This window comes from Notechis scutatus, chromosome 2, assembly GCF_049901735.1.
Source record: "Notechis scutatus isolate UNSWTSFEM ecotype Mainland chromosome 2, rNotScu1.2, whole genome shotgun sequence".
In the NCBI taxonomy this organism is placed as follows: domain Eukaryota; kingdom Metazoa; phylum Chordata; class Lepidosauria; order Squamata; family Elapidae; genus Notechis; species Notechis scutatus.
In genome coordinates, this window is record NC_142010.1 from 115,351,240 (window position 1) to 115,377,034 (window position 25,795).

General features: G+C 38.7%; 1 protein-coding gene across 1 annotated transcript; it reads left to right on the forward strand.

Moving 5' to 3' along the window:
• Positions 1–7,953: 7,953 nt before the first annotated feature.
• On the forward strand, positions 7,954–25,262 carry P4HB (prolyl 4-hydroxylase subunit beta). Its single transcript, XM_026667308.2, has 11 exons — positions 7,954–8,201; positions 9,514–9,720; positions 14,012–14,145; positions 14,456–14,593; positions 16,649–16,753; positions 16,953–17,078; positions 18,345–18,545; positions 19,717–19,837; positions 20,004–20,185; positions 20,504–20,590; positions 24,253–25,262. Exons 1-11 carry the CDS (start codon positions 8,042–8,044, stop codon positions 24,334–24,336), a joined length of 1,545 nt encoding a protein of 514 aa, XP_026523093.1. The 5' UTR covers positions 7,954–8,041; the 3' UTR covers positions 24,337–25,262.
• The last annotated feature ends 533 nt before the right edge of the window (positions 25,263–25,795 follow it).

The following is a 25,795-nucleotide window of genomic DNA, read 5'->3' on the forward strand; positions in this document are numbered from 1 at the left end:
GCAGAACACAATCTGAAATGGAAACGTGTGAATAAAAAAAAAACCTAGGCTGTTGGGAATTAACCTTTAAAGGGATAAGTACAAGATTATTATTTTTTTGCAAATAGCAAAAAAAAAAGTGAGGAAGGAGCTACCCAAAGAAAGTTTAAGGAAGCAATGTCCCTTCAGCTAGGGCTAGGCTGACCAGCCAACCTGATCTATTCTGGGCTTCCTTTTATGGGATCTGCTTGATTCCAGGAGCAATTAAGCCAGGAAATCCAATTTTCTTCCTCCTTTTGTGTTGCAACCCAGACCTAAGAAAAGGGAAGGATATTTTAACCAATTGCAGGGAGCCAAGTCAGATTTTTCTGACATGTTTTTCTCTCTCCAACTCCCAAGTTCTAACCTAACAAGTTTGAGCACGTCTACCCAGAAAGGAGGAAGTAATAGTTTTAGGAACAACTGGTTTAGATTTTCACAACCCAGGAAAAACAGTGCTGGAAATGGTGGCATTCTTGGAAGGAGAACATGTTTGCATTGCAAATGCTTGCTGATCAATAGATATTGGTCTGCTCCAAAGAAAAATTCTGATTAACTTCTTGAAGCTGAATAATATTCCTAATACTGGGGGAACGTATTGAAGTACAGCACAGTAAAACAACTTGCACATTTATCTTATCATGAGCAGCAGTCTAAACAAGCTCCAAATGAAGCAAGTTCCTAATTAAACATGAAATCTTGAAGCCCAGGTCAATAGGGCTGGAGCACCAGCAGCTGCTTAGCGGGTCACACCTTGTCCCCCCACCCTCTCTCTTCTAAATGTCAGTTGTGATGATATTCTTAATTACACTCTAACCTCATTCATATTGTTACACTGACATTTTGAGGCTCAGACACTACTTTTCTTGTTAATTAGTAACTTTTAAGCCAGGGTTTGCCCTAACTTCAATATAAAGCAAAATCAGAAGGGTAGTTGCTAAAGTTCTGTTAGCTGATCTGTTGTGGCCTAGCCTGAGAAGGACTTTGAGCCGAATTCCTTTTGCCTGTTATCTACAGAAAGGGCATCTGGTGACTTTACTGTTTGTGATGATGTATTCTATACTATAGTACCAAGCCTAACAGGTTTCCCCCTGTACTTTTACCATTGCTGTATACATAAGAAATGGACTAGAATAAAATGGAACAGAATAGTTCAGTTCCAGAAACTGCACTTATATCTGTGGATCATATAAGAAAAACATTAGAGCATTGGAGGAATTTATCATGCAATTCAAAGCCAGCACATTTAATTCTAATTCACTTGACAGCAAAACTTGCTCTACAATTCATCAGAGCCTTTATTTAACTTTCACTTAGTTTAGCTGATGTGAACAGGATTAATTTATCTCAATGCTTACGGGGCCATATGGCTAGGCAAAAGATTTGTGTTTGATCAGTATATTTGGAACAGTAGTTCATAAATTCTCATAAAATATGCTCAGAGTTATTATAATCACAAGTTACTAGAACGTTTAATGGATTTTGCAATCAGTTGATGCAAAACTCCATCTCCACTCTGTTAAGTATGCGTTCTGAGAAAAAGCATTGTTTTCACTTAATGCCTAAAACTAGCCAATGTTGAGTACAGTAAACACGAGAGGAAAGGTATTCTATTGCTAGCTACTACTATGGAGCAAAATGTTGACACTATAAACCACTTAGAGAGGCCTGTAAAGCCCTGTAAAGTGATATATAAGTCCAAGTGTGCTATTGCTATTATAAAGGCACACGAGAAGATCCAGAAGATTTAGTAAGTAGAGGGTCTTCCAGCAAATCTTTCATACTCCTGTGGTTAGTTACTGATACTCCAGTTATAAAAATCATAGTGAAAATATTCCAGATCCTTCCAGCCTTTTTAATATGGTACATGAACTGCCAAATTTAACACAATACTATTTTAATGGGAATAGCAAAGATATTATGTAGTAGCTCCTTAAAAACTTGTTATTCAGATCTTATAATGCAGTGATGTGCTATATTATGCAAATATATCTTATTGCAATGCTTCTGTTTACAAATGTAATATTTTTCTCTTATTCCATCGATTTTGTCAATGAACATCAAGCAGCAATTCTCTCTACATATAATACAAGTAGTCCTTGACTTGAGCCCAAATGTCTGTGGCAAAGCAAGGCAGTTGTTGAGTTTTGCTCATTTTACAACCTTTCTTGTCACAGTTGTTAAATGAATTACGGCAGTTAGTAACATAGTTGTTAAGTGAATCTGGCTTCTGCATTGACTTTCCTTGTCAGAAAGTTGCAAAAGATGATCACGTAACCCTATGACACTGCAACAGTCAAAAATATGAGTCAGTTACCAAGCTACTGAATTTTGATCATGTCACCATGGGATTCATAAGTGTCATAAATGGTCATGTCACTTTTTCAATGCTGTTGTAACTTTGAATAGTCACTAAATGAGCTATTATAAGTCAAAGACTACCTGTAGTGAAAGTTAAAAAATAAAGGCAAAATGAATACAAACTAATGTAGAGTAAGGAAGAAAAAAGAAATCAAAGAGAGTTAAAAGTGCAAGAAAGTAAAATATAAAAATAAGAAAATGATTTGATGTAGCTTCCGATAATTCTTAAAGGTAGTTGTAAGTATAAATTTACTTCTTTTTGTAAAGTTACATCATAACTCTCTGTAATTTATCCTGTTTAATCATCAAAACCCTAAGTTATGCATTCTATGTTGTATAAACATATTGTCTTTTTTCTAAATCAGAAAAGTCAATTTGGCTATCTCAACCAGTTCTACTGGTATCATCTTCACTAATCATTGTACTTATTGCCAGATCTTTCTATCTTTGGGCATACAGTAATCTTGCTGTAATCATCATATACGAAATAAAGTTCCATGTTTTTTTTTTCTAAATATCCCAAGAAGAAAAATTCTGGTCTCAATTGTATCTTAATCTTTAAAATCCTCTGTATCAGTGCATATGTTTGAACCAAAAATTTTGCAGCTTTGTATACATTCTCCCAAACATGATAAAATGATCTTTCTTGTGGTTCACATAGCCAACATAAATTTGAAGTGCCTTTATACATTTTAGATAATTTTTCAAATGTCATATACCAACAGTACGTGATTTTATAAAAATATTTAAAAATAAAAGTGTACGTTTCAGTCCTTTCAATCACATATTGATCTATATAATTATAACCAAAAAATGTAACTCACTTTATTATAAATTCACTTGTTCTTCTTGTTTCAAATGTCAATACAGTAACAGTTCATACATTTTAGCAATTGTGTTTATCCAAATCAGTCATACAATGTTCAGTACCATAAACTCTTTTGTCTATTTTAAATCTTTTGATAAAAGTAAATAAGAAAACCATTGGTAACTATGTTTGCTTGCCATCAAAATCCTCTATTAACTTTGATTTTATCATGCCAAAGTAACCATGCCACCCAAATCTCAAATCATGTCTTTCCAATTCCAAAAGCCTTCTACTTCTCCATAACACCCACTTTTTCCCTCATACCATCAATTGGCTAAACACCTATTCTCACAGTGCTGATTATGTATACAGTAATTACCTATGTAGCATGGCTGCAGTATTATCATTTATCCTTATTATCTTCTTTACTCACACCTCTTATTTGGATGATGGTGATTCTGTAGCTTTTCATATACACTGAGAGCTTCTGCACTGGAAACAGATTCCTTGTTTGTCTAATCACACTTGGCCAATAAAGAATTCTAATTTTGATTCTATTCTACATTAGGGTAACCCCTATCATTCTCCTACCTTTGATCTTGTAATACTTTATATTAAATTGTTTCTTTTATGTTGCCATCCATATATATGTTATAGCTTCTCCCATCTTAACATATCTTTTTTTTAATTGAACAACAATTCTCAAACCTGACAAAATGATGTTTCAACTATACAATTCTACTTCAATAATCTTAAGTAATATATTTTTCTAATTACTATAAAATATTTGTATATATTTTATAAATATTTTTACTTTTAAAAAGCATAGATATGTAATCCACAGTACAAAATGAAACTATTTGGAATTATTACATATTTTATGGTGTTAGGGCTGCTGTTGTTTTAGCAACAAAAATAAAAATATGTTAATCAATAGGAATTAATTACCCAGCTAACATTATTTACAAAATATCTACAAAATCAATGATGTGCCTGTCCTTGATAGTTTTTCAAACCCTTGAAAACTTAATATAACTTAGTATTTTGGGGAAAAAGAATCCTCATCATAATTTTAACCCAATAATATTGAGAGGTACATACTGTACATATCACAGAAGTAAAACCCAAATGCCAACCCCAATAAATCCTCATTTTTGGTGACAATTACAGTGTCTTTATTTATTTCTGTTCCAATTATTAAACCCAATAATAATTGAGAGGCACCAAACTAAATGGTTACTTTACTTCCCATAGGTACAACCAGACTAGTAGGGCATTTATGCAGTGATGTCCTACAGCACATATTTCTTTTATGGTTAAGCAAAAATTTTTAAAAATATCACTCGAAACTTTTAGCACACTAAAATAGATTCTTCAATAGAGTAGAACTCATTTCCTGAGTTCATAAGGCCATTAAAATTTCCACTTTCACTCTCTATAGTTTTGTATGCTTCACTTACTAGTTCAGTGTTAAAGACTCAAGCAATTTTGATTTAGAATGGTTTTAATCACTTCTTTAATAAAAGGCTAGCAATATTGTTCCTATGGGAAAAGGCAATTTCTTACACTTTAATTTTTTTTGTTAATGTAATTTAATTGATTGCTGGGCTGGTGGTGAAATAAATTATACAGAGCACTGGTGGGATTTAAATTTTTTTACTACCGGTTCGTGGCTTGGTGGGCATGGCAGGGGAAGGATACTGTAAAAACCACCTCCAGTCAGAGGTGGTATTTGCTGGTTCTCTGAACTACTCAATTTCTGCTACCGGTTCTCAGAACTGGTCAGAACCTGCTGAATACCACCTCTGATACAGAGCTACCATAGCTTGTGGAATATTGCTTGCTTACAGCAGCTTGGCTGTGAGGTGAGTTTACACCTAAATGTTAGACATTAAAAAGCAATACTTAAAGACATTCACAATTGAACTCCTACTTAAAAATACAGCTCTACAGTTTCTCAATTGTTAAAACTAGAAACATTTTTATAATAGAATGTGACCTATTCACATTGCTAGAAAAGATAGTTGTATGCAAATAATGGCTAATAATAACTTTTTCCTGTTACAAAGTTGGTTGTTGACATATCATGAATAGGTTCATTTATACCTGTATTTTAATAAAACATAGTAAGACTCTTTTTTCATTATATGATCTAATTGACTAAAATCTCAAAATTAACTGGACTATTTTCTGATATTGAAAAGTTATAGGTCCATTCACTTATGATTAAACTGTACAGTACTGAAGTCAGTCACTCTGAATGTAGATTAACATGGTTAATATCAGCTTTATCTCATCATTGTTATTCTACACATTAGATTGTTTTGGATTGCTCAAAAGCAGTTTTGCCTGCAAAGGGTTTTTTTAATTGTCAAATTATTCTAGCCACAAATTATAGATTTAAACAAGCCAGAGGAAATCATGATTCAAGTAACTGACTATAGCCAAGCTTCCTACTGTAGTTATTACTGTACACATGTATACATATCAGATTACTGTAACATAATTTATAATTCAATAGAAAAGTTTTTAATGCTAAAAAAGGCTGTTTTTCATCTGTAATACTTTACAAATGATAAAAATTAACTCAGATGGCCAAGTTTAAAAGCATGTGTTCTAAAATATTGCACAAACGTTTCACATCTGTGGTTATTGCAATCTTCAGAGTTGTCAGTTAACCGTTGTAGTTAAACATGTTTTATTAACAGTTATTGCAATACCACATGCAGCGCTGTTAATTTCAACATCTCATGAGCCACATAAGTATTGAACTATCTTATATAGTTGTGTCTGATACATATAATTTTACAGAATTATATAATTAAACAGAATTTGAAAAGCCAAAATGTTCATAAATCATTTATAGTTATCCTGAACAGAATATTCTTGAGACAAAAAGCTAAAATATATCTGGATTTGGTAACTTAGTGCCTGAATTCACACTGGAATAAACTATAAAACTATTTTGGTTTTTTGAATTAGTGCAATCAATGCATGAACTAACTCAGATGAGTTAACATACAAAGATACAAGTAGATACAAAACAATTATGGTCTATTCACAAAACTCATTGGGGCACCTTTGTGTAATAAAAAAGATCTCAGGGCTTTAGATTTGGAAGAACATTCTTGAAGAAGGCAATGCCAAATCACTTGTATCTGCAATTTAAAGGGTCACCTCATTTTACTAAGGCAGGAATTAAACAGCATTCAAGGTAATTTTTGCATTAATATGTAGGCCTATTTGTTATATTTGGGATGGCTGGGGGACTCAAGGGTTGATGCCAGACTTGTTAGCTGGAAAAGCTGGCAGCTCAGGTTTGAGAGCAGAGCACCATGCAACAAACTGCCAATCTAGTATTTTGAAAGCCTGTAAATGCAAATAGATGCCATTTTGGTGGGAAGGTAATGACCATGGAAATGTCTTTTAACAGTGCTGGCTCAATGACCTTGAAATGGAGATGAGCAAAAAAAAAAAAAAAAAACCCAGTTGGCAATGACTAGCAGAATAAAATGATTACCTATTTCTTATTCATATTTTTTAACATATGCCATAAATGTAAGATCTCACATATTCATCAATCTCACATATTCATCCAATCTCACATATTCATCATTATTTTTATGCAAGATAGAAAAGATTGTACTGATATGAAAAAATGCTGATTGTCATAAAAATAGCCAAAGTTTCTGCTTTTATTGGTTTTGTTAATCGTTTTGGTCTGTACAGCTTTGTTCTGTATATATTTTAAAAATACATAAATGTATGAGGGGCTGGTTTGGAGAATGCTAATTCTGTTTAGGGCACCCCAGTAGTGGTTAATTCTCTAATATTTTCCTTTTCCTGGAAGGCGAGCCTTTTGAAGACTTTCCCCAAGAAGCAGAGAAAAGACGCCTCTAACTTCAGCCTAAATTCCTTATCCCAGGCAACTGCATTACGAAGTATTCTCGACCAGCGGGGGTCTCCAACCTTGGCAACTTTTAAGACTTGTGGACTTCAACTCCAAGAATTCCTCAACTCTGGGAGTTGAAGTCCACAAATCTTAAAGTTGCCAAGGTTGGAGACCCCTGTACCTTGACCACTCGTAATTTTGCAACCAGCCCAGTTCCCACTCGTACATTATCTTTATAGGTCTTTTGACGTACTACACAAGATTCATCCACGCAGTTCGTATTTCCCACCACTCAGCCAATTTCCCTTCCTCTTTTCTCCCCCACCTTCTAAAATTTAAACGATAACTCAAGCAGAAAACGCCTACAGTTATTCTTCTGACCCGGAAGAATAACTTGTTGGTTATTATTCCGGGCGTCTTATAAAACGCGGCCCAGTCAGAATCAAACACGAACCAGACCCCTCCAGTACGCATGCGCATTACAAAACGGGCAGGCTTCCTAAATGCCACGTTCCAAAGGCGAGAGGTGAAATGCAATGGAGGAAGAGGTAGACTCTGTTTAAGCTTCACCAAGCAACCAATCAAAGGCGGATGAACCACGGAACGAGAGCGGCGCTATTATCCAATCGCAGCCAACCAAGAAGTCTGACAAGCCAATCCTAGTTGACGGAACGAAGGAAACTCTCCGGGTTGTTCGGGGGTGGAAGGAAAGATGACGTTGGGTTTCTCAGCGACCAATCAAGAAATGACGGCGGATCCGGGGCTCGACGCCAATTCAATGAGAAGTAACTCGAAGGAGGCCGGAAGTGACCAATAGGCGGTAGCCTTGGCGGGCCAGGGCGGGTTTATAAGTGGGAGGCGGGGTTCGACCGTTCTCTTTCGCGGTGCTTTCTTGTTGCTCGGTCTCTTTGCCTGGAGATCCCGTCGTCGTCATCGTTGTTGTCGTCTTCGCTGCTGCCGCCATGAAGCTCCCGCGTTTCTTCGCTCCGGCGCTGTGTTTGCTGTGGCTGGGTCAAGCCTGCCTTGCCGTCGACATCGAGGAAGAGGAAGGCGTGCTGGTGCTGAAGTCCGCCAACTTCGACCAAGCGCTGGAGCAATACCCGAATATCCTGGTGGAGTTCTGTGAGTGGAGAAGGGACGCGAGTGGGGTCCCCCCGGCAAGCCTTCCGCGGCTTTGAGGCGAAGCCCCCCCCCTCCCCCGCCCTCTGCGGCCTTAGGCCACCCAGCCTCTCCATCCTGGAAGCGGCCCCGGCGGCTTTCTGGGGTTGTGGGGGGTGGGGCGGCTTCGCTTCCGACGGTGGAATGTCTCGGCCGCAAACGGGGCTTTGCGCTGATTGTGGCCTCTTCACTGCCCCAAAGGCGCCGGCGGAGCGCTTTAGCCTGCAAATACCCCGGTGGCTGTGGGTGACGAACGCGCTTTGCAGGCTTTGCAAGAGGAAAAGTTCAGTGGGCAAACCGGAGAGACTCGGTAGCGAGGCCTGGGCGAAGTACCGTGTATGAGGAAAGTGCAGCGAAAGAGAGAGGGGTGTGCCGCTTAAGGGAAGGCGTGCCCGTGGCAGTTGTGTGTTCCCCGCAGAACCTTTATGTGCTGTTGACTGATGGAATTAAAAAATAAAATAAAATAAAACCGGAGGTGAAATTCAACCACCTCAGAGAGGTGGTAAAGGGAAAAATTTTGAATTTCACCCCCGAGTACAACGAAATATACAACAGCAGCAGAATGCCATTTATAAAGATACTTACAAATTCTGGTTTAATCTAGGCAGGTAGCAATTTGTTTTTAAATGCCTGCCTTAGTTGCAAGAAAACTGCTCTTTCTTGCTGCTCTAAGCACACGTCTTAATTTTGTGAGACGTGACTCTTCACATGTGGATGATGTAATTCCTCACTCCCGCTAATTTCCTTCATAAAGTAGTTGCACTTTCTGCTGCTTGCCTTTGAAAGGGGAATAAAGCAGCCTACTTTTTTTTTTCATCACTATTAACTAAAGTTCATAGTGTTTAACAAGCCTAGTTTTAGTTTATCAAATATTTGTCAGTCAATGGTTTCTGGAATACTTTAATTTTGGCACACAACTTTAGCAGGAATTGCTTAAAATGTGAGAGCTATGGTACCAAGCATTTTATATTAAGGGTCTGTTGTGGTATTCTAAAGTTGCATGATGTACCTCTTTTTGGCACTTGTTTTTAAGGGTAATTTTCCTGTAGGAGCTTTCACTGTGCAAATTCACGGTCCTGGACAAGTTTATGGGCAGTATATAAATTAAAGGTGAAGCTTTTCTGATACAATTCTGTCTATTTGAGAATAGTTCTTGAGAAATGTTTTGCAATGATAGTGCATTCTTAGGAATAGAAGGTATCAGTAGAAAGTGTAGAAAATACACCAAAGTCGTCTGATGCTGTGTTTTCTAGTATTTCAATTTTCTTTTCCATAGATGCACCATGGTGTGGTCACTGTAAAGCTCTGGCACCTGAATATGTGAAAGCAGCAGCAACGTTGAAAACTGAAAACTCTGAAATCAGATTGGCTAAGGTAGATGCTACAGAAGAATCCGAACTCGCCCAACAATTTGGTGTTCGAGGTTATCCTACTATCAAATTCTTCAAGAATGGAGATAAGTCTGCTCCCAAAGAATACACAGGTGAGAGCACCATGAAGCTGTTCAAGAATTGTAATTTTCCTTAGAGGACTAACAGTGGATAATAGAACCAAAGATTAACTTAGTTTTTGTACAGGAGAACAACTAATAAACATTTGTTGCATCAGAAAAACTACTGTACTTTAGATTTGAAGGAAAAGGATGCATCTTTTTCCAGTATCATGAGCTTACCCCTGGGGAAAAAAGTTGTAGATATTCTGTTTATTCCAAAGTCCATTTTTATTACTGAATCTGAAGGATTACAGTGCTTATAGTTTGAAACTGTTAAAATATTGGCTTTTAGTTTTAATTTTTTCATATCGGACTTTGGTCAGAAAGCCCCATCAAAAGCAAGCTATTGGTAACTTTTATGCCCTTTGTCCTTGCATGTTGAGCTGTCAAGTATTTTGTGCATTAATCATCTTCTTCACTATAATTAGTACATCTATAATTACTATCTGTTGTAGATTGCTACAGGATACTTATGCAGCTGTTTTGGGCCTCTTGTTATACTTTTGCTATGTAACAACCTAGCTTACTATTGTCAAAACTTTTAATTCTAAAATGTTTTGTTTGGCTTTGTGTAATTAAAGAAAGCATAGTCCTTTACACTTAAGAAAATTAGTAAGTCACTCTGTTGAATGTGATAGTGGCATAGCTTTAAAATGTTATGTATTACACTTAGTATATAGTGCAGTGTGGTCTGCTATTGAATTTGTAATAGGTGTTCTCTAGAAACAGAATTTCAGTCACAGGTTCTCTAAGAAATAGCTATCAAAATATTTGGCCGCTGAAACAAGTACAGATTTTGAATTTTGGTGCTTATAGGCAGCAAATATGGTATTATTTAACAAGACTTACATGTTGCTCCAATATTCAGCCAACCCTGACTTGAACAAGATTAAATCATTAGAAACTGCAAACCATATTTAAAATGTCAGCATAGAAATGTTTAAAATACAGGCCACCTGGATGTGACTTATGACCACAATTGAGCCCAAATTTTCTGTTGCTAAGATACATTTGTTAACTGAGTTTTGCCCCATTTTGACTTGTCACTTCAAGTGAATCATTGAAGATGGTTGTTTAGTGAATCTGGCTTCCACATTGACTTTGCTTGTCAGAAGGTCGCAAAAGGTAGTCACATGACCCCAGAACACTCCAACTGTCATAACTATGAATCAGTTGCCAAACATCTGAATTTTGATGATGTGACCTTGGGGATGCTACAACAATTGTAAATATGAAAAATGATAAGTCACTTTTTTCAGTGTCATTGTAACTTTGGTCACAAGCAAACTGTTGTAAGTTGAGGACTACCTGTAAAATATTTCTAGGTTGATATTTTCACAGGTATTTCAAGCCTGGTAAATAAATTAATAACTTGTCCCTTTGTTAAATCTTGTCTAACATGGTTGTGAATCATTACTGTGGGTGTGATACACAGCACACATTGCAACTGTAGAGGGATGAAAAGGCTGTAGGGAGTTTGGTCACCATTTTTCAAAGCTGTTGTAAGAACACTAGGGAGTACATGACAAAAGTAATGTCATAATTTTAACTATGAACAATAATATGAGTTTGTTTTGCCCTTGGGCTTTGAGATTGCTTTTTCAGCTTAGAATTGGAATGGTGTGAATGATTTGAGAGCTTCTGAAATGCAGAAAGACTGGATATAATTGCTGTTCTTTCTGTGAAGTGAAGAACAAGGCACTATTTCTTATCTTCTACACCATTGTACACTTTCTTACTATTTGGAGATGCTCCTAGTTAGTTATGAAAGCTAACATATTGTTGGCTGTAAGGTCTGACTTGAAAGTATAGTATGAGCAAATTCTCTGAGAAAACTTTATCTTTCCTGTTACTGTAGTAAATAGCATATCACCGTGAGTTGTTTACAAACCACAGTTCCACAAGCTAGTAAGACAAAGCCAATAATATTATTTGGCTTCTAATTTATGAACTTAGCTGTAGATTTATGTGTAAATGCACCTGATTTTGACTGCAGGGTTGCACTAAGAGTGTTGGTCTTATGCATTTTATAGCCATACGTTGGTGGGAAGATCCCTAAAATCTCAGAACCATGACATTTGGAAAGGTCCACTTTAGTTGTCCTCAATGCAGGAATACAAATCAAAGTGTTCCCAGTAGGGGGCTGTCCAGTCTTTGCTTAAACACATCCACTTTTTCCAAGTGGCTTGTTTGCCTGTTAACCCTTAATGATTGTATGTTTTCTTAGCACTGCAATGGAATCTTCCTCCCTCTGGTTAAATCTCCTCACTCTGGAATGATGGAGAACATGTTTTAGTTTCCTTTTGTGTTGCGTTCTCCATATAGATTCTTGTTTCCTGACGTGTAAGAATAGATTGTTAAGGGAGAATAGACAGAAAATGGTGTAGAAGAATAAGGACATAGTAGTTCCACCCAATTTTGGCTTTAGGTCAGACTGTACATAAAATGTGGCCCTTGACCAAGAATGAAGCACTTTGGTGGCCAGAAGCCACATTGGGCGGAGGAGGAGTGAAGGTTGAGCTGACAAGTCTATCACAAGTCTATCACAGACCAGTGTTTGAAGGGAGTATTTGTAGCTCAGGGTTGAACTGTGAGGTCCTGGGTGCTCTCAAGCTCCAAGAGCACTAAGGACCCCAAAGACCAGGGATGGAAGGGTTTTGTTTTGCTTTGTTTTTTGCAAAAATGGGCAGAAATTCCGGCCCAGGCTTGGCACATGGTTTTCACTGTATTCCAGCACTTTAAAAATGATATTTATTTTTTATATCCCATCTTTATTATTTGTACAAGTAAGTCAAGGTGGTTAATGTATCTAACACACCTTTTTCCTCCTATTTTGGCCTAAATTTTAAAGGATGTTCCTTGCTAGTTTTCAAATATTTGGTCTTATTAATGAGGAAGAGTATTCCCAATCTCAAGTAGAATGCCCATAACAAGACAACGTAGCGTCAAATGGTAATATCTAGTGGACAGACAACTCCGTGCCTCAACAGCTGGTGTGCAGTCTTCCAGCTTTTTTTAAATGATAAAGATACTACTGTGCTGTTCTTATTGAGTGGGGAAAGTAGATGAAGTATTTTCTTAATAATGCCTCCTAATTCTTAACTTTCTTTTTAAAAAGTAGCATTATACCACTTTAAATGCCTGGACTTTTTCAATAACAAGGATTCTGTCACAACTACAGTAATCTGTTACATTACAGTATCCTAGTATAGAAACTTTAACTGTTTGTGCTTTAGAGCAGTGGTCCCCAACCTTTTTTGTACCAGGGACCAGTTTCAAGCACAAACACGTTTTCAAGGATGGGGGGAGAGAAGAATCCGAGTTTGGTGGTTTGTTGCAGACGTTTCATTACCTGACTAGATAACATCTGATGTTGTTACCTAGTCGGGTAATAAAACGTCTGCCAGCAAACCACCAAGTTCAGGGAGCGCCTCCGCCCTGCCTCCCTCAGCCCCATCCCTCAGGTGTCTCCCTCCCTCCCTCAGGTGTCTGCCTCTTTCCTCTCTCAGTCGCTCTCGCTGCTCCACCAGCCCAGGAAGAAACTGCTTCAAAGAAGCCGGGGGGTGTGGCTTTTCCTGTCGCCGCAGCTCCTCCGAAGCGCCCGGTCACCTCCACCCCGCCCGCCGCGCTTCAATTCAGTGCTCCGTGCCTGCCTGCCTGCCTGCCTTCGTTTCGGAGCAGCTTCGGCTGATAAAAAGAGGCGAATAGTTATTATTCTCAGCCGAAGCTGCTCGAAACAACCAGACAGGCTGGCAGGCAGAATGGGGCACTGAATTGAACCGCGTGCGGGCGGGGTGGGGGTGACCGGGCGCTTCGGAGGCGCTGCGGCGACAGGAAAAGCCACCCCCACCCCCGGCTTCTTTGAAGCAGTTTCTTCCTGGGCTGGTGGAGCAGCGAGAACTGAAGCTGCTGAGCCAGAGAGCAGGACAGGCTTCGGTTGCTTCCTCCCTCCCCTTCTCTCATTTGTGTCCTTGATCCCCGATCCCAGCAGCATTCACCGAAGGCGAAGAAAGCCGCCATTTTTTAAAAAAAATTTTCTTTGTGGCCCGGTACAGAGTGCTCCACGGCCCGGTACCGGTCCACGGCCCAGTGGTTGAGGACCCCTGCTTTAGAGCGTTTAGGGCTTGGTTTAAGATAAGTGAAGATTACAGTGAGGATATAGGAGCACACAAGTAGAATTCAGCCTTGTTAGCCTTGGGGGAGTGAAGCTTTATTCTCTATATAGTCTTAAAAGACAAAAGAAAATACGATGCCTGATCAGTAAGTTTTTCTTCTAATCTAGCTGGCAGAGAAGCAAATGACATTCTAAATTGGTTAAAGAAACGCACAGGACCTGCAGCCACTACCCTGGCAGATGTAGCTGCTGTGGAAGAGCTAGTGGAATCCAATGAAGTTGCTGTGATTGGATTCTTTAAGGTATTTTTTTCATTCATAAATTAGTATAACAGAAACTAATCAGTTGCAGAGCTATTAGGCAGTAAATAGTTTTGAATTTGGCCTTGTTGTCAAATCTGTATATGCAGATATGTGGTTACTTCTGCTTGACTGTTTGCCTGTTTTCTTGTAAACCTGTTTGCCTTAATAGGGAAAAATATGGTGCCTAACTACTACTTTTTTGGCTACTTGTAATTTTGAGATAGCATTTACAGTATGCACTAAATCATGATATATACTAATCAAAATAATGATGCAGGTTTTTAAAAATTTTTGTTTGTTTTAAATGTAGGATGCAGAATCTGATGTGGCCAAAGAGTTTCTGTTGACAGCAGAGGCCATTGATGACGTTCCTTTCGGGATCACTTCCAAAAGTGATATATTTGCCAAATACCAGCTCAAAAAAGATGGAGTTGTTCTTTTTAAGAAGGTAAGTGTGGCTATGAGGAAAAGAAATCCTGATTGCTCAGTATATATTAATCTGCCTGCTTTCCATTGCTTTAGAAACAAGCAAAAAATCCTGCCGGTCACAGCACATATTGGACAAAAATTTGCATAATCTGTTTTGACATTTTTTAAAAAAATTCATTCACTATATGCCGCCAAATTCTTCCATTTTGAGCCAAACTGGTTTGAAATTAATAAGGCTCCAGCAAGAGTTTTCTGAAGATGCTTGATTATAATGGCTCTAAAAATCTTTTTGCCATGTCCCAGTGTAATAATTGTAGGTTCTTCAGTTACATAGCATTTTATTTCTGTCCTGGATCAGTTGCAAAATAATATTTCCCTCTCGGAATCAGTAGGACCAGTAGAGACCAGGGACCAAAATATTTCCCAGTTCATATTTTTATAGTCAACGTAACTGATTGTTCAACTCTCTGTAAAATGCTTCACTCTTCAGCCTAGTCCTCTTCCAGTGTGTTGGACTGAAGCTCACAGTGGTGGCCAGTGGTTTTAAACCCTGGGAATTTAAGTGTAACACATCCGGACAACATCAGGTTGAGGAAAGCCTCCTTACTTTGCTTATTCATGCCCATCAAATCTCTTGATTCCTCATTCCTGGTTTTTAAGAGAGTTCATATAATCAAATGGGGGTATGGAAACCTGGACTGTCAGGGGAATAAAAGCAGAAGCCTCCAGCCTTTGAAGGGAAGAACATCCATCCTCCAATAAGGCTGTAATCCTGTTTGCTTCCCTTCCCCTCTCAAGTGCTTGGAAAGGTTATGCGAAAAAAGGTCAGCAGTGGATGTTATTCTGCAATAAGAGACTTCCTGGTGTTAGAGCTGTACATCTGTTCCTTTGTAGCTAACAATAGCCCCGCAGGGGTTCATTGTCTCTGAATAAGCTGCTCTCTGTTTAGAGACTTAATAGTATGCAATTCTGCCTCTTAATGGTTCTGTTCATTGGATACATTTGTCCAATTCAAGCAAGCCCTATAATTTCATCCTCTCTAAAACAGGAGTATGCAACATCTAAGGTGCTGAGATCTAAAGCATTCAGTTATTACCTTATAAACTTTTTTTAGGAATAATGATGAGGTAAGGCGGATCTTTTTCAGAAATATTACATTGAGAATCTGGCTTCTTAATGTGCTCAAGTTTCTCTTTGCTTACTGCTTGAATCCATTTGGGTGGTAAGATAAGAACTCAGAGTTTCTACCCTGGGCATTAAGCATTTTGTGTCATGCTTGCAATGTGAAATGTGCTACCTTGGATTTGTAAATGAGTTAAAAGGACTAGAGCAGGGGTCCCCAACCGCCGGTCCGCGGACCGGTACCGGGCCGCGGAACAAGCCTTACCGGGCCGCTGGTTGCTGGACGCCGCCATCTTTTGGTAAAAAAGCAATTTTTCGTCAAAAAGATGGCGGCGCCAGCGCTGGTGAGCTTTCCCGGGTAGAAAGCCATTTCTACCGAAAAAGCTCACCAGAAGCGCTGAGCGCCGCCATTTTGGGAAAATCACTTCCGTGACTTCACCGGAAGTGATTTTCGTCAAAAAAGATGGCGGCGCCCAGCTGACGCCGGAACCGGGCCGCGACGCCCAGCTGACGCGGAACCGGGCCAGCGGCGTCGAAAAGGTTGGGGATCCCTGGACTAGAGCATTTCAATATCTACGTGGTCTTTACAGTTTTAAAATAATATACCAGTGAAAAGGGAATTATTGGGCACTTCATGTTTTCTGCATAATTTGGCTGAGCAAAGATCAAGGAAGCACACGCTATTATATATTGCCCTTGTCCTTTCCTCAAGCTTTTGGCAGTTATATTCTACCACCTTCCATTACACATGTGTTTGAAGTGTTATGTAGCCTAGACATCTCAATGAATACTGAGGCTCTTTGGAAACCGGATTCTGCATGAAGAGCATACTCCCGTATTACTGTGACAGATAGGTAGACCTCTCTTGCTTTATTATTTTACTAAGTTCTTGCATGACTATGTATTTTGTCCATTTATTGGATGGAAACTGAATTCTTGCATATTTTTCCAGTTTGATGAAGGTCGTAACAATTTTGATGGGGAAATAACGAAAGAAAACCTGCTGAATTTCATCAAATCAAACCAGTTACCCTTAGTGATTGAATTTACCGAACAGGTAAAGAAATAGATCACAAGTTTTACATGTTCTGAGTGATATGTAATGTTGTTTGTTTGGCCTGTAGCTTGGATCTATGGCAGGACAAATAGTAGTAAATCCCATAGGCTAGAGGGAGGAGGTGGAACAGTCAGGAAAATTAATCTTGGGATTCCATATAATGTAATTGCCTTCAATAATGCAACTGTTCCTCTTCCAGACTGCACCTAAAATTTTTGGCGGAGAGATTAAGACACACATCCTGTTATTCTTGCCTAAGAGTGTTGAGGAATACCAGAGTAAACTGGATAACTTCAAAACAGCAGCTGAAGATTTCAGAGGAAAGGTAAATAAAAGTAACTAAATAATTACTTGCTCCTAAGCAAACTTTCATACAGTTTATTATAGACTCCATTTCTCATGTGTTTATACATCACCAAGAATTTAAATCATAAGACCAAATTGTTGGGGGTAATATGCTGACTCTGTAAACTGCTTAGAGAGGGCTGTAAAGCACTATAAAGCGGTATATAGGTCTAATTGCTATTGTGATCTTGCTCATATAGGTGTTGAACCAAGAAAAAACCCCAGGGGTTTTCCTAAAATCTAGATTTTGTTATTGAGGGATTTCCCTGAGCCCCCTGACCCTCAAAAAATCATAGTTGGCATGTAAGCTATGGAGTCTCATTTTTATTTCTGCTCTTTAAAGGTTGATTCTTCTCTATATAAATCCTAGAAAATTTATGATAGTAGAATAAACGCATTGTAATAAAATAAATGCAGTTCATTATAAAGAATCAGTTGTACCTGGAGAAAGCCAACAAAAGGTGTGTTTTAAAAGAGTCGCAGTGGCACAGTGATTAGAATGCAGTACTGCAGGCTACTTCTGTTGCCTGCTGGCTGCCTGCAGTTTGGCAGTTCAAATTTCACCAGGCTCAAGATTGACTCAGCCTTCTATCCTTCCGAGGTCGATAAAATGAGGACCCAGATTGTTGGGGGCAATAGGCTGACTCTGTAAACTGCTTAGAGAGGGTTGTAAAGCACTGTAAAGTGGTATATAAGTCTAAGTCAGGGGTCCCCAAACGTGGCAACTTTAAGACTTGTGGACTTCAACTCCCAGAATTTTCCATCCAGCATTCTGGGAGTTGAAGTCCACAAGTCTTGAAGTTGCCAAGTTTGGAGACCTTGGTCTTAGTGCTAACTGCTATTTTAAATAGACTTGCTAGGCCTGACATTGTGTAAGGAAATCGTTCCACAGGAATTTTGCCTCTATAGAAAGTCCATTCTGCTTTGTTATACAGTGTTGTAATATCTTAATGATCATCTGGGCATTTTGGCTTCCACGTGCAGCCTGGCATCACTACTTTGCTGCTTTCAGCGTGCAAAACCATTGGCAAGCTATTTGCAGGGTCTCTTCTCCAAAACAGCTAGAGGCACAGGGTTGCTTATTCCAGGTTTAAGATTACTAATAATATTTAGAGTTGTATATGAAGTGTAAGAGGAGTCAAGAGAGATGGGATAGATCTTGGGGAAATCTTAATTCAGGGTGTTCTTCTGTCCCAAATGCTTTTGTCTAACACATATATTGTCCTGTTTTCTCTCCTTCCCCAAGATCTTGTTCATTTACATCGACAGCGATCATGGTGACAACCAGAGGATCTTGGAGTTTTTTGGCCTCAAAAAGGAGGAATGCCCTGCCATACGCCTTATTACTCTGGAGGAAGAAATGACCAAGTACAAACCGGAATCCAATGATCTGAGTCCAGAGAATATCAGGGACTTCTGCCACAAGTTCTTGGATGGCAAAGTTAAGGTAATTGGTTTTCTTTAATGGGGTCTTTGGAGCAGGTAACCATTTGAGTTGATCCTAGTGGCACATGGAAAGTGAGACCTGTCATATGGCACAAACTCTTAAGTTCCACATTGCAGAGTAATTTGACATTGCACTATGCGAAGCTTTTGCAAGGAAATCCAAAGGGCAGAGTCAGTGGAGCATGGTCCCCGGGGTGTACATGGTCCCACAGAGCTAGTAAAGTGAGCTGCACGAATTTGAGAACTGCTTTAGAGTGAGTGGTGCAGATCCAAGAACTACCTTTCTCAGCATGACAGAAGGAACGTGGCCTTGGCCTCACGTTGCCTGAATCTTTAGAAGATGTCTATTTTAATCTGGAGAGGGAAGCCTCTTACCAAGATCTAGCTACTGTTCAACGTTTCTTACACAGCGCATGTTATTCAGGGCTTCCCTTGAATCACCTCCTTTGCTCGGTCTCATTGTCATGCCTTTTTACTTCCATTTTCCCCCTTCTCTTCATCAATCAAACAGGATTCATGATGATGTTATAGGTCTAATTGCTTGAAACAAAATGATAGGAATTGCTAATGGAGCTAAAGGTTTAAGACTTTCTTTTAATCAATAAAGCCCAATTTATGATAGGGAAAGACATCTAAATAAAACATCTTTTGCTTTATGTGCTATTGAGACTTCTGGCAGTCAGCTTCAGCATAGACAAGATACAGGGATAGTTATTTGGTTAAAATGTATCTTTGGAATATAAGGCAAAAATAAAAATATTTTCTATCTATATTAAATTTGTGTAGATACTGGAGATAAACTAAAGATATACCTAGAGTTAGGCAGTTATAATTGAAGTTTAAGATCAAGCAACTCATGGAATAGTCACTTTAAAACCCATTTTTACATCTGTGCTATGCACTTTTTATGTTTTATAACTTCAGCGTATTGATTGGGCAGTAACGGTTTAATGTACATAGACCTACTCTATGCAACCTTCATGCAAGAACTCGGATATGTTTGGGTCATGGGATGGGGGTGTGACCTTGAAGGAACAAATCTATATTAACCTGCCTTTTTATAGTCTGGATTGTCAGTTGCTTTGCACTTTGGAGCGGTGGGTGTGGGGATTTCCTATTGACACATTCCATGCAGTAGCTCTCATGTTGTTGCTTTTGTGTGTGTATTTCAGCCCCACTTGATGAGCCAAGAGATTTCTGATGAGTGGGACAAGCAGCCTGTCAAAGTTCTGGTTGGAAAGAACTTTGAAGAGGTGGCTTTTGATGAAAATAAGAATGTCTTTGTGGAATTCTGTAAGTATTTTACTGATAGCAATGTGAACACATACATGTTTACATTGTTTGAAATTATATATGATTAATGAGAGGAAAGTTTCTCAGCAGCCAAATTAAAAAAGAGAGGGGAAGAGAGTTGTGGAGGCTGAACAGCTGTTAAAATAATTTATCTTTTGGTTCGCAGATGCTCCCTGGTGTGGCCACTGCAAACAGTTAGCTCCTATTTGGGATAAACTTGGAGAAACTTACAAGGACCATGAAAACATCATTATTGCTAAGATGGACTCCACAGCGAATGAAGTTGACATTGTGAAGGTCCACAGTTTCCCTACCCTCAAGTATTTTCCTGCTGGCCCTGATAGAACGGTGAGTGCAATTGTACATTGAAACTTGACAGGGGGGGGGAAATGGTTCCCCAGCCTGCTTTGGGGTATGCTTGGGTGCATGTGTACCTTAATGTTTAGGAAAAATAGTTTATAATAGAGGACAGTGCTCTATTTTTTCCTTGCAGCATTCCTGGGAATCTAGTGACTGGCTCTTCTTTGATTCATATGGGTGAAGGTGAATTTTCTAACCTCCTCTCTTCTTATTTTTTTATTTTTTGGCTATTCAGAAGTGAATCCTTCATCCACCAAGGCCCTAGATTTGTCTCTGGGTAATAATTCTTATAACTTTGTTTTCTAGGTTGTAGATTACAATGGAGAGAGGACATTGGAAGGTTTTAAGAAATTCCTAGAAAGTGGCGGAAAAGATGGTGGTGTAGATGAGAATGTAAGTATTTTAGGATTATGGTATTCTGCTCTGATATATATTCAGCTCCTGGACACAAGTCAGATATCTGAGGAAATGGCAGTTCTATCCTGTAAATCTAGCTAGGGCTTATTGTGGCAGCAGAGAATGTTTGTGCCATAGCAACCTGGAAACAAAACAAGCTGGTAATATCCAGAATGAGCTGGGACGGCAATAAGGGTGTCCAGAATACCTGCACTTCCATGTAGACTGAGGCAATGTAAAATGCAGGAGCCTATAAAAACATTTCCATGTTCAAAAAAATGCTGAAAAAACATTGTTTGCATTCCCCTCAGCCTTGGCCCAACGGCCCATAGTTGTCGTGAGATTGAATCTTCAGTGGGCAGACAAAAGCCCATTAGCAGGTGTGGACATCCTCTTTCAATCACAGAGTTGTTGCTTTTAGCATGCATAACCACTCTGCTTCATTGACAGAGACGCTACTAGTTCTGCTACTCTGCTACTATACTCTTGAGCTTTATTTAAAGGGTAAATATGAAAGGACAAAATTGGAAATTCTGTGGATTTTCCAATTATTTTGGCTAGTGAGAATCTAGCAACTCGCCCATGGCATATTATATCTGACAGTCCTATAGAATTCCTCTACATAGTAGGTTCTATAGTGGTGACTTCAAGTTGCTTGTTAGGGCTGGGGATGTAGGTATCTGTAGGTATTGTTGATGGCAGGCATTAGAACCTCTTTACCATTCTTATGTGTATATGGAAACTCCTGATTTGGTGTGTTATCCACTGTTTTGAATTCTTTACACCAGTAGCCCCCAACCTTTTGGGAACCAGGGACCAGTTCTGTGGAGAGAAGCTTTTCCGTGGATCGGAGTTTCACATGCTGTCTGCATCCTGTGGATAGAGCTTCACTTGTTTGCATGGCCCGACTTCTGGCATGCTGCAGCCCAGTGCCAGATGGGTTGGGGAGGGGAAATACTCAGTTCAACTCTTTTTTGATTGCTGTATGATTTGGAGGCACTATTCCTGTAGCTAAGTTGAAACAAAATACTGCCTCCATGTTTCATTTCAGTGTAGCTTACTTTTTTTTCTTGGTTATAAGTGCTTTATTAAAAAAAATAGTAATAATAATAATGGATAGTGACTGTCATAAGTTACACAGAATTATTTATCATTCCTATTCCTTGGCTTTTCTCAAAATGGTTACCCTAATTTCCAGTGAGCAACAGTTAAATGGCTTAGCGATCTAAGGAATGGTAAATAGATAGCACCATTTCATGTATTTGGTGTTTGATTACAGAGGATTTAGGGAAAGGGATGAGGGTGGACCATAGAGTGTAGAAAGTGTCATTCAACTTTTCCACTTTAGCTTATTCTCCAGGAAACAGAGGAAAGTCTTTTCTGAAGATCAGCTGGCATAGCTGAAGGAGAACCACTGAACTAGTTAAAAATCAGACTTTTTATTTTAGATCATCATCCCGCCTGTAGTGTTCCTTTCAACTAACCCAGTTTCCATGCTAGCCTTGGCTGATCTAAGACTGATGCCTAATTCAGGTTCTTTGCATCACCTCAGTCCTACAAGAAACTCAGGTGATCATACCTGGTGGCTTTAGGAGGTGGTAACAGTGGCAAAGAGCTTTGGGTTGCATCACTGAAGCAATATACTTTAAGAGTAAGTTTAACTTACTCTTAACTGATCCAATGAATTTTAAAAAAAATATAAATTATAATTTTATAAAATAAGTTTTATTTAATCTGATAGATACCATTTCTGAAGGCATAAAATTCCTGACCTTTGTTTTGCGAGACCTAATTCAAAACAGGATTAACCAAAGAAAAGTTAGTAATTGGAAGTGTTATAGGGTTATTAGGTCCAAGATGGTGATGACCAGTGGTTTAGAATAGATCAAAAAGTATTGACTACCAGTTTTTTCCTGAATGGCTTGACTAAACAAAGGATTGGATAGGATCAAAATTAGAAACAATTTTGCATGTAAAAAGACCATGATATCTGCTCCATTCTGGTAGAGAATCAATCTTGTGATTCAGGTATATGCAATGGAACTCTTCTTTAAACATGTGAACGTTTGTTCCTTTTTTCTGAGTTAACATTTTGTACCAGATTCTACTTGGTGACAGGTACTCCTCATTTTGTTCTGCCCCATTTATTGACTTAGCAGTTAGAATTGAGATGAAGAAATAACTTTATGACCAATCTTTGCATTTCAGACCTTCAAGGTCTGTAAACCAAATGAAAGCTGAAGTAAGATAAGCAGTCATGGTTACTCTTTGAGAAAACCCATAAGAAATAGAGTGTTATAATCAATATGATCCTTTGAACCCATCCTGTGAACAAGGTTTTGTGTGTGTGTGTGTGTGCATGCATCTTCAAGTCAGTGTTGACTTCTGGTGACTGCCTGGACAAGTCCTTGTAGTTTTCTTGGTAAGATTTCAGAAGTGACTTGCCATTGCCTGCTTCCTAGGGCTGAGAGAAAGTGTCTGGCCTAAGGTTGCCCAGCTGGCTTCATGCCTGAGGTGGGAATGTAACTCACACACTTCCTGCTTCTAGCCTAGTGCCTTAAGCATCATACTAGACTGGCTCTTTTTCTATTATCCAGAAATTTTAACTATTGATTATTATATAAAAGATGTTTATTATTTTTGAATAGTGTGGCTTTATTGACTGGGTCAGATGTTTTGATCTAGTTTTTACTTTCTTTACTATAACTGATGGGTCATATGTCAGCTTTGAAAGCCATATTAGCACCAGAAGCTTCCACGCTGCCACATTCTTGAGCTTAGGAATTTGGGAGGGGGCATTTTATGGAGCGCATGTCGTTAGATATAATAGCATTCTTCTTTAGAGTCAAGGTCATGTTATTTCTGCACCTGGATGAGAGTGGTAGAAGGGATATCTCAAGTTGGAACGGATGGTGATTAGGGCATGTGATGGAATGATGGGTGCAGGGGATAGTTTTGTAATTTTTAATTATTGGAGGAAAACCTGGAACTTTCAGATTCAGGTTTTCCCAGATGTGCCAGTATGACAGCTCAAATAAAATGGAACTTTGAGAAAATGCTACTGGAGTTTGTTTTTCTGGAACGCTGACATCACATTCTTGAGTTTAGATGCAACAACCAACCTTTTTTTTCCTGCCTATAATACCTGTTTGGAGATCCTCTGTTTATTGATAAAACCTTACATAATTTCTGGAGGATGACCATTTAGTTATGTTTGATATCTGAACTGTGATGTCAGGTATTTTGAAATTGGGAAATTATATGTATGATAAAAAATATTACCCCTTTGTTATTTTTATTCATTAAAACGATTGTAACTTTACAGAAGATGTGGGAAACCTAACTGTACCCCATTGCCTTGAAATCCTTTCTATCTGTGGTATTGAAATGCTTGTGGACAATGTGCTTTTAGCATTTTGTTACCCATTGTTTGGTTTTATGTGGCTTCTTGGAATGCATGGGATTTTACTGGTCTTGCATGTTTTAGCAGAAAATCTATTGAGTTAGTTACATTTTGAGCATAATGGCAGATCCTGAATTACCATACTGGTAAGGACTATAGCAACTGCTCTCACAATATTCTATCTCTGTATTGTCTAGAGAATCAAACTAGAGACACAAGCATCGCCAATTGACCACTCCTTTCTTAATTGAAACAGGATCTGGAAGATCTAGAGGATGCAGAAGAAGAGCCAGATGTTGAAGAGGAAGAAGAACCTGCAGCTAAAAAAGATGAACTGTAAACAGAAGTCCAATCTGCATATCCCCAGACACTGTGCTGTGGCTGCCAACTCAAGCAAGTCAGCAAATCAACTCTAACCAGAAGACTGAAACTGGTTGGGAGTCCAGGGAAATTAACCCATTCCTCTAACCTGTCAAACAAATCTAGTTTTATTCTATGATGAAGAAGGATCTGACTAGTTGGCAAACTGCTGGGTCTTTTTTCTTGTCTTTTTTTCTCTTCTTTCATTTGCAAACTGTGATGTACATTTCCTTAGAGTATTGCGGCCTGGGTAGAAGCACATTGAAATGATAATATGTCCTATTGCCTAACTAACTTGGGAATTTCATGAGTAAGGCATCCTTAAACATTAATAACACTTTGTCTAAATGACATATGCTGCTGTTGACCCAGCAGGCTCTTGGTTATTGTCCCAGCTTTTTTTCCTTATGCTTTTATTGTTTTTTTTCTTTTCTTACCCCGGACCATTCCAGTGTGGAGGAAATCACTAGGCTGACCAAGGGAATAAGTGGGGTATAGTAGGTCCTCTTAACTAATTGCATAGTCTCATGTCCTCTTTATATATTGTACAATTGATTTCTGTCATCCAAAGATCTGGAAGGGTAGGAAACCATTGCTGAGGAATGAGAGTCCAATTGCCTCCTTACCTAAAGTGAAATCAAACTTGAGTTACTATCTCACCTGCAATGAAACAAAAGCCTTGCTATCTACACGTTATTTTGCAAATGGGTTTTCTGGGAACTGTTGGGAAATAACTTCTAACAAAAAGGACACTTGATAACTAAGGAGTTTTGTGGGGATACTTGAGAGCCATGGAAAGTCTGTATTACAAAGAGGATGATGTGTTTCAATGGAATTCATTTTAAGCATCCATGATGCTCAGAGGAATGGAACTCATTGGCCAAATAAAAGTTAATTTTAATACTCTTCTGACTCTTGCTGTTTTCTTTAAATTTGGAGGTTAGTTTAAGAAGGATTATAAATGAGGCAGACTGGAAAGGTGAATTAAGGAATTTTTGCTAGTATTTGTTTGCATATTCATCCAGACAGAAATGTTAACCAGTCCTAGATTATATGGAGTATACAAAAAGCATTTCTATAAAGGAAATCTATGTGCAAATATTCAAATTCTACGAAATATATTCAAAAGATTTTTTTAAAATGCTTGTTATTCAAAGAGGATGGATGTGGTATCTGAATCAAACTCTAGTAAAGAATCAATGCTTGGAAAACATAATACAAGAAGAGCAATACATTACACAACTGTGTCTTTGACAGCTGGAACCCATGCTAATTGCTCTAGGCCAGGCCTGTCAAACTGACAGCCCATGGGTCGGATATGGCCCTGGAGGCCATGCCCACTTGGGTTCTGCAAAGGCAAAAACCATTGATACATCATGATCCAGCCCACAATGTGATCAAGTTTGACACCCCTGCTGCTCTAGGCCATCACTCCACCA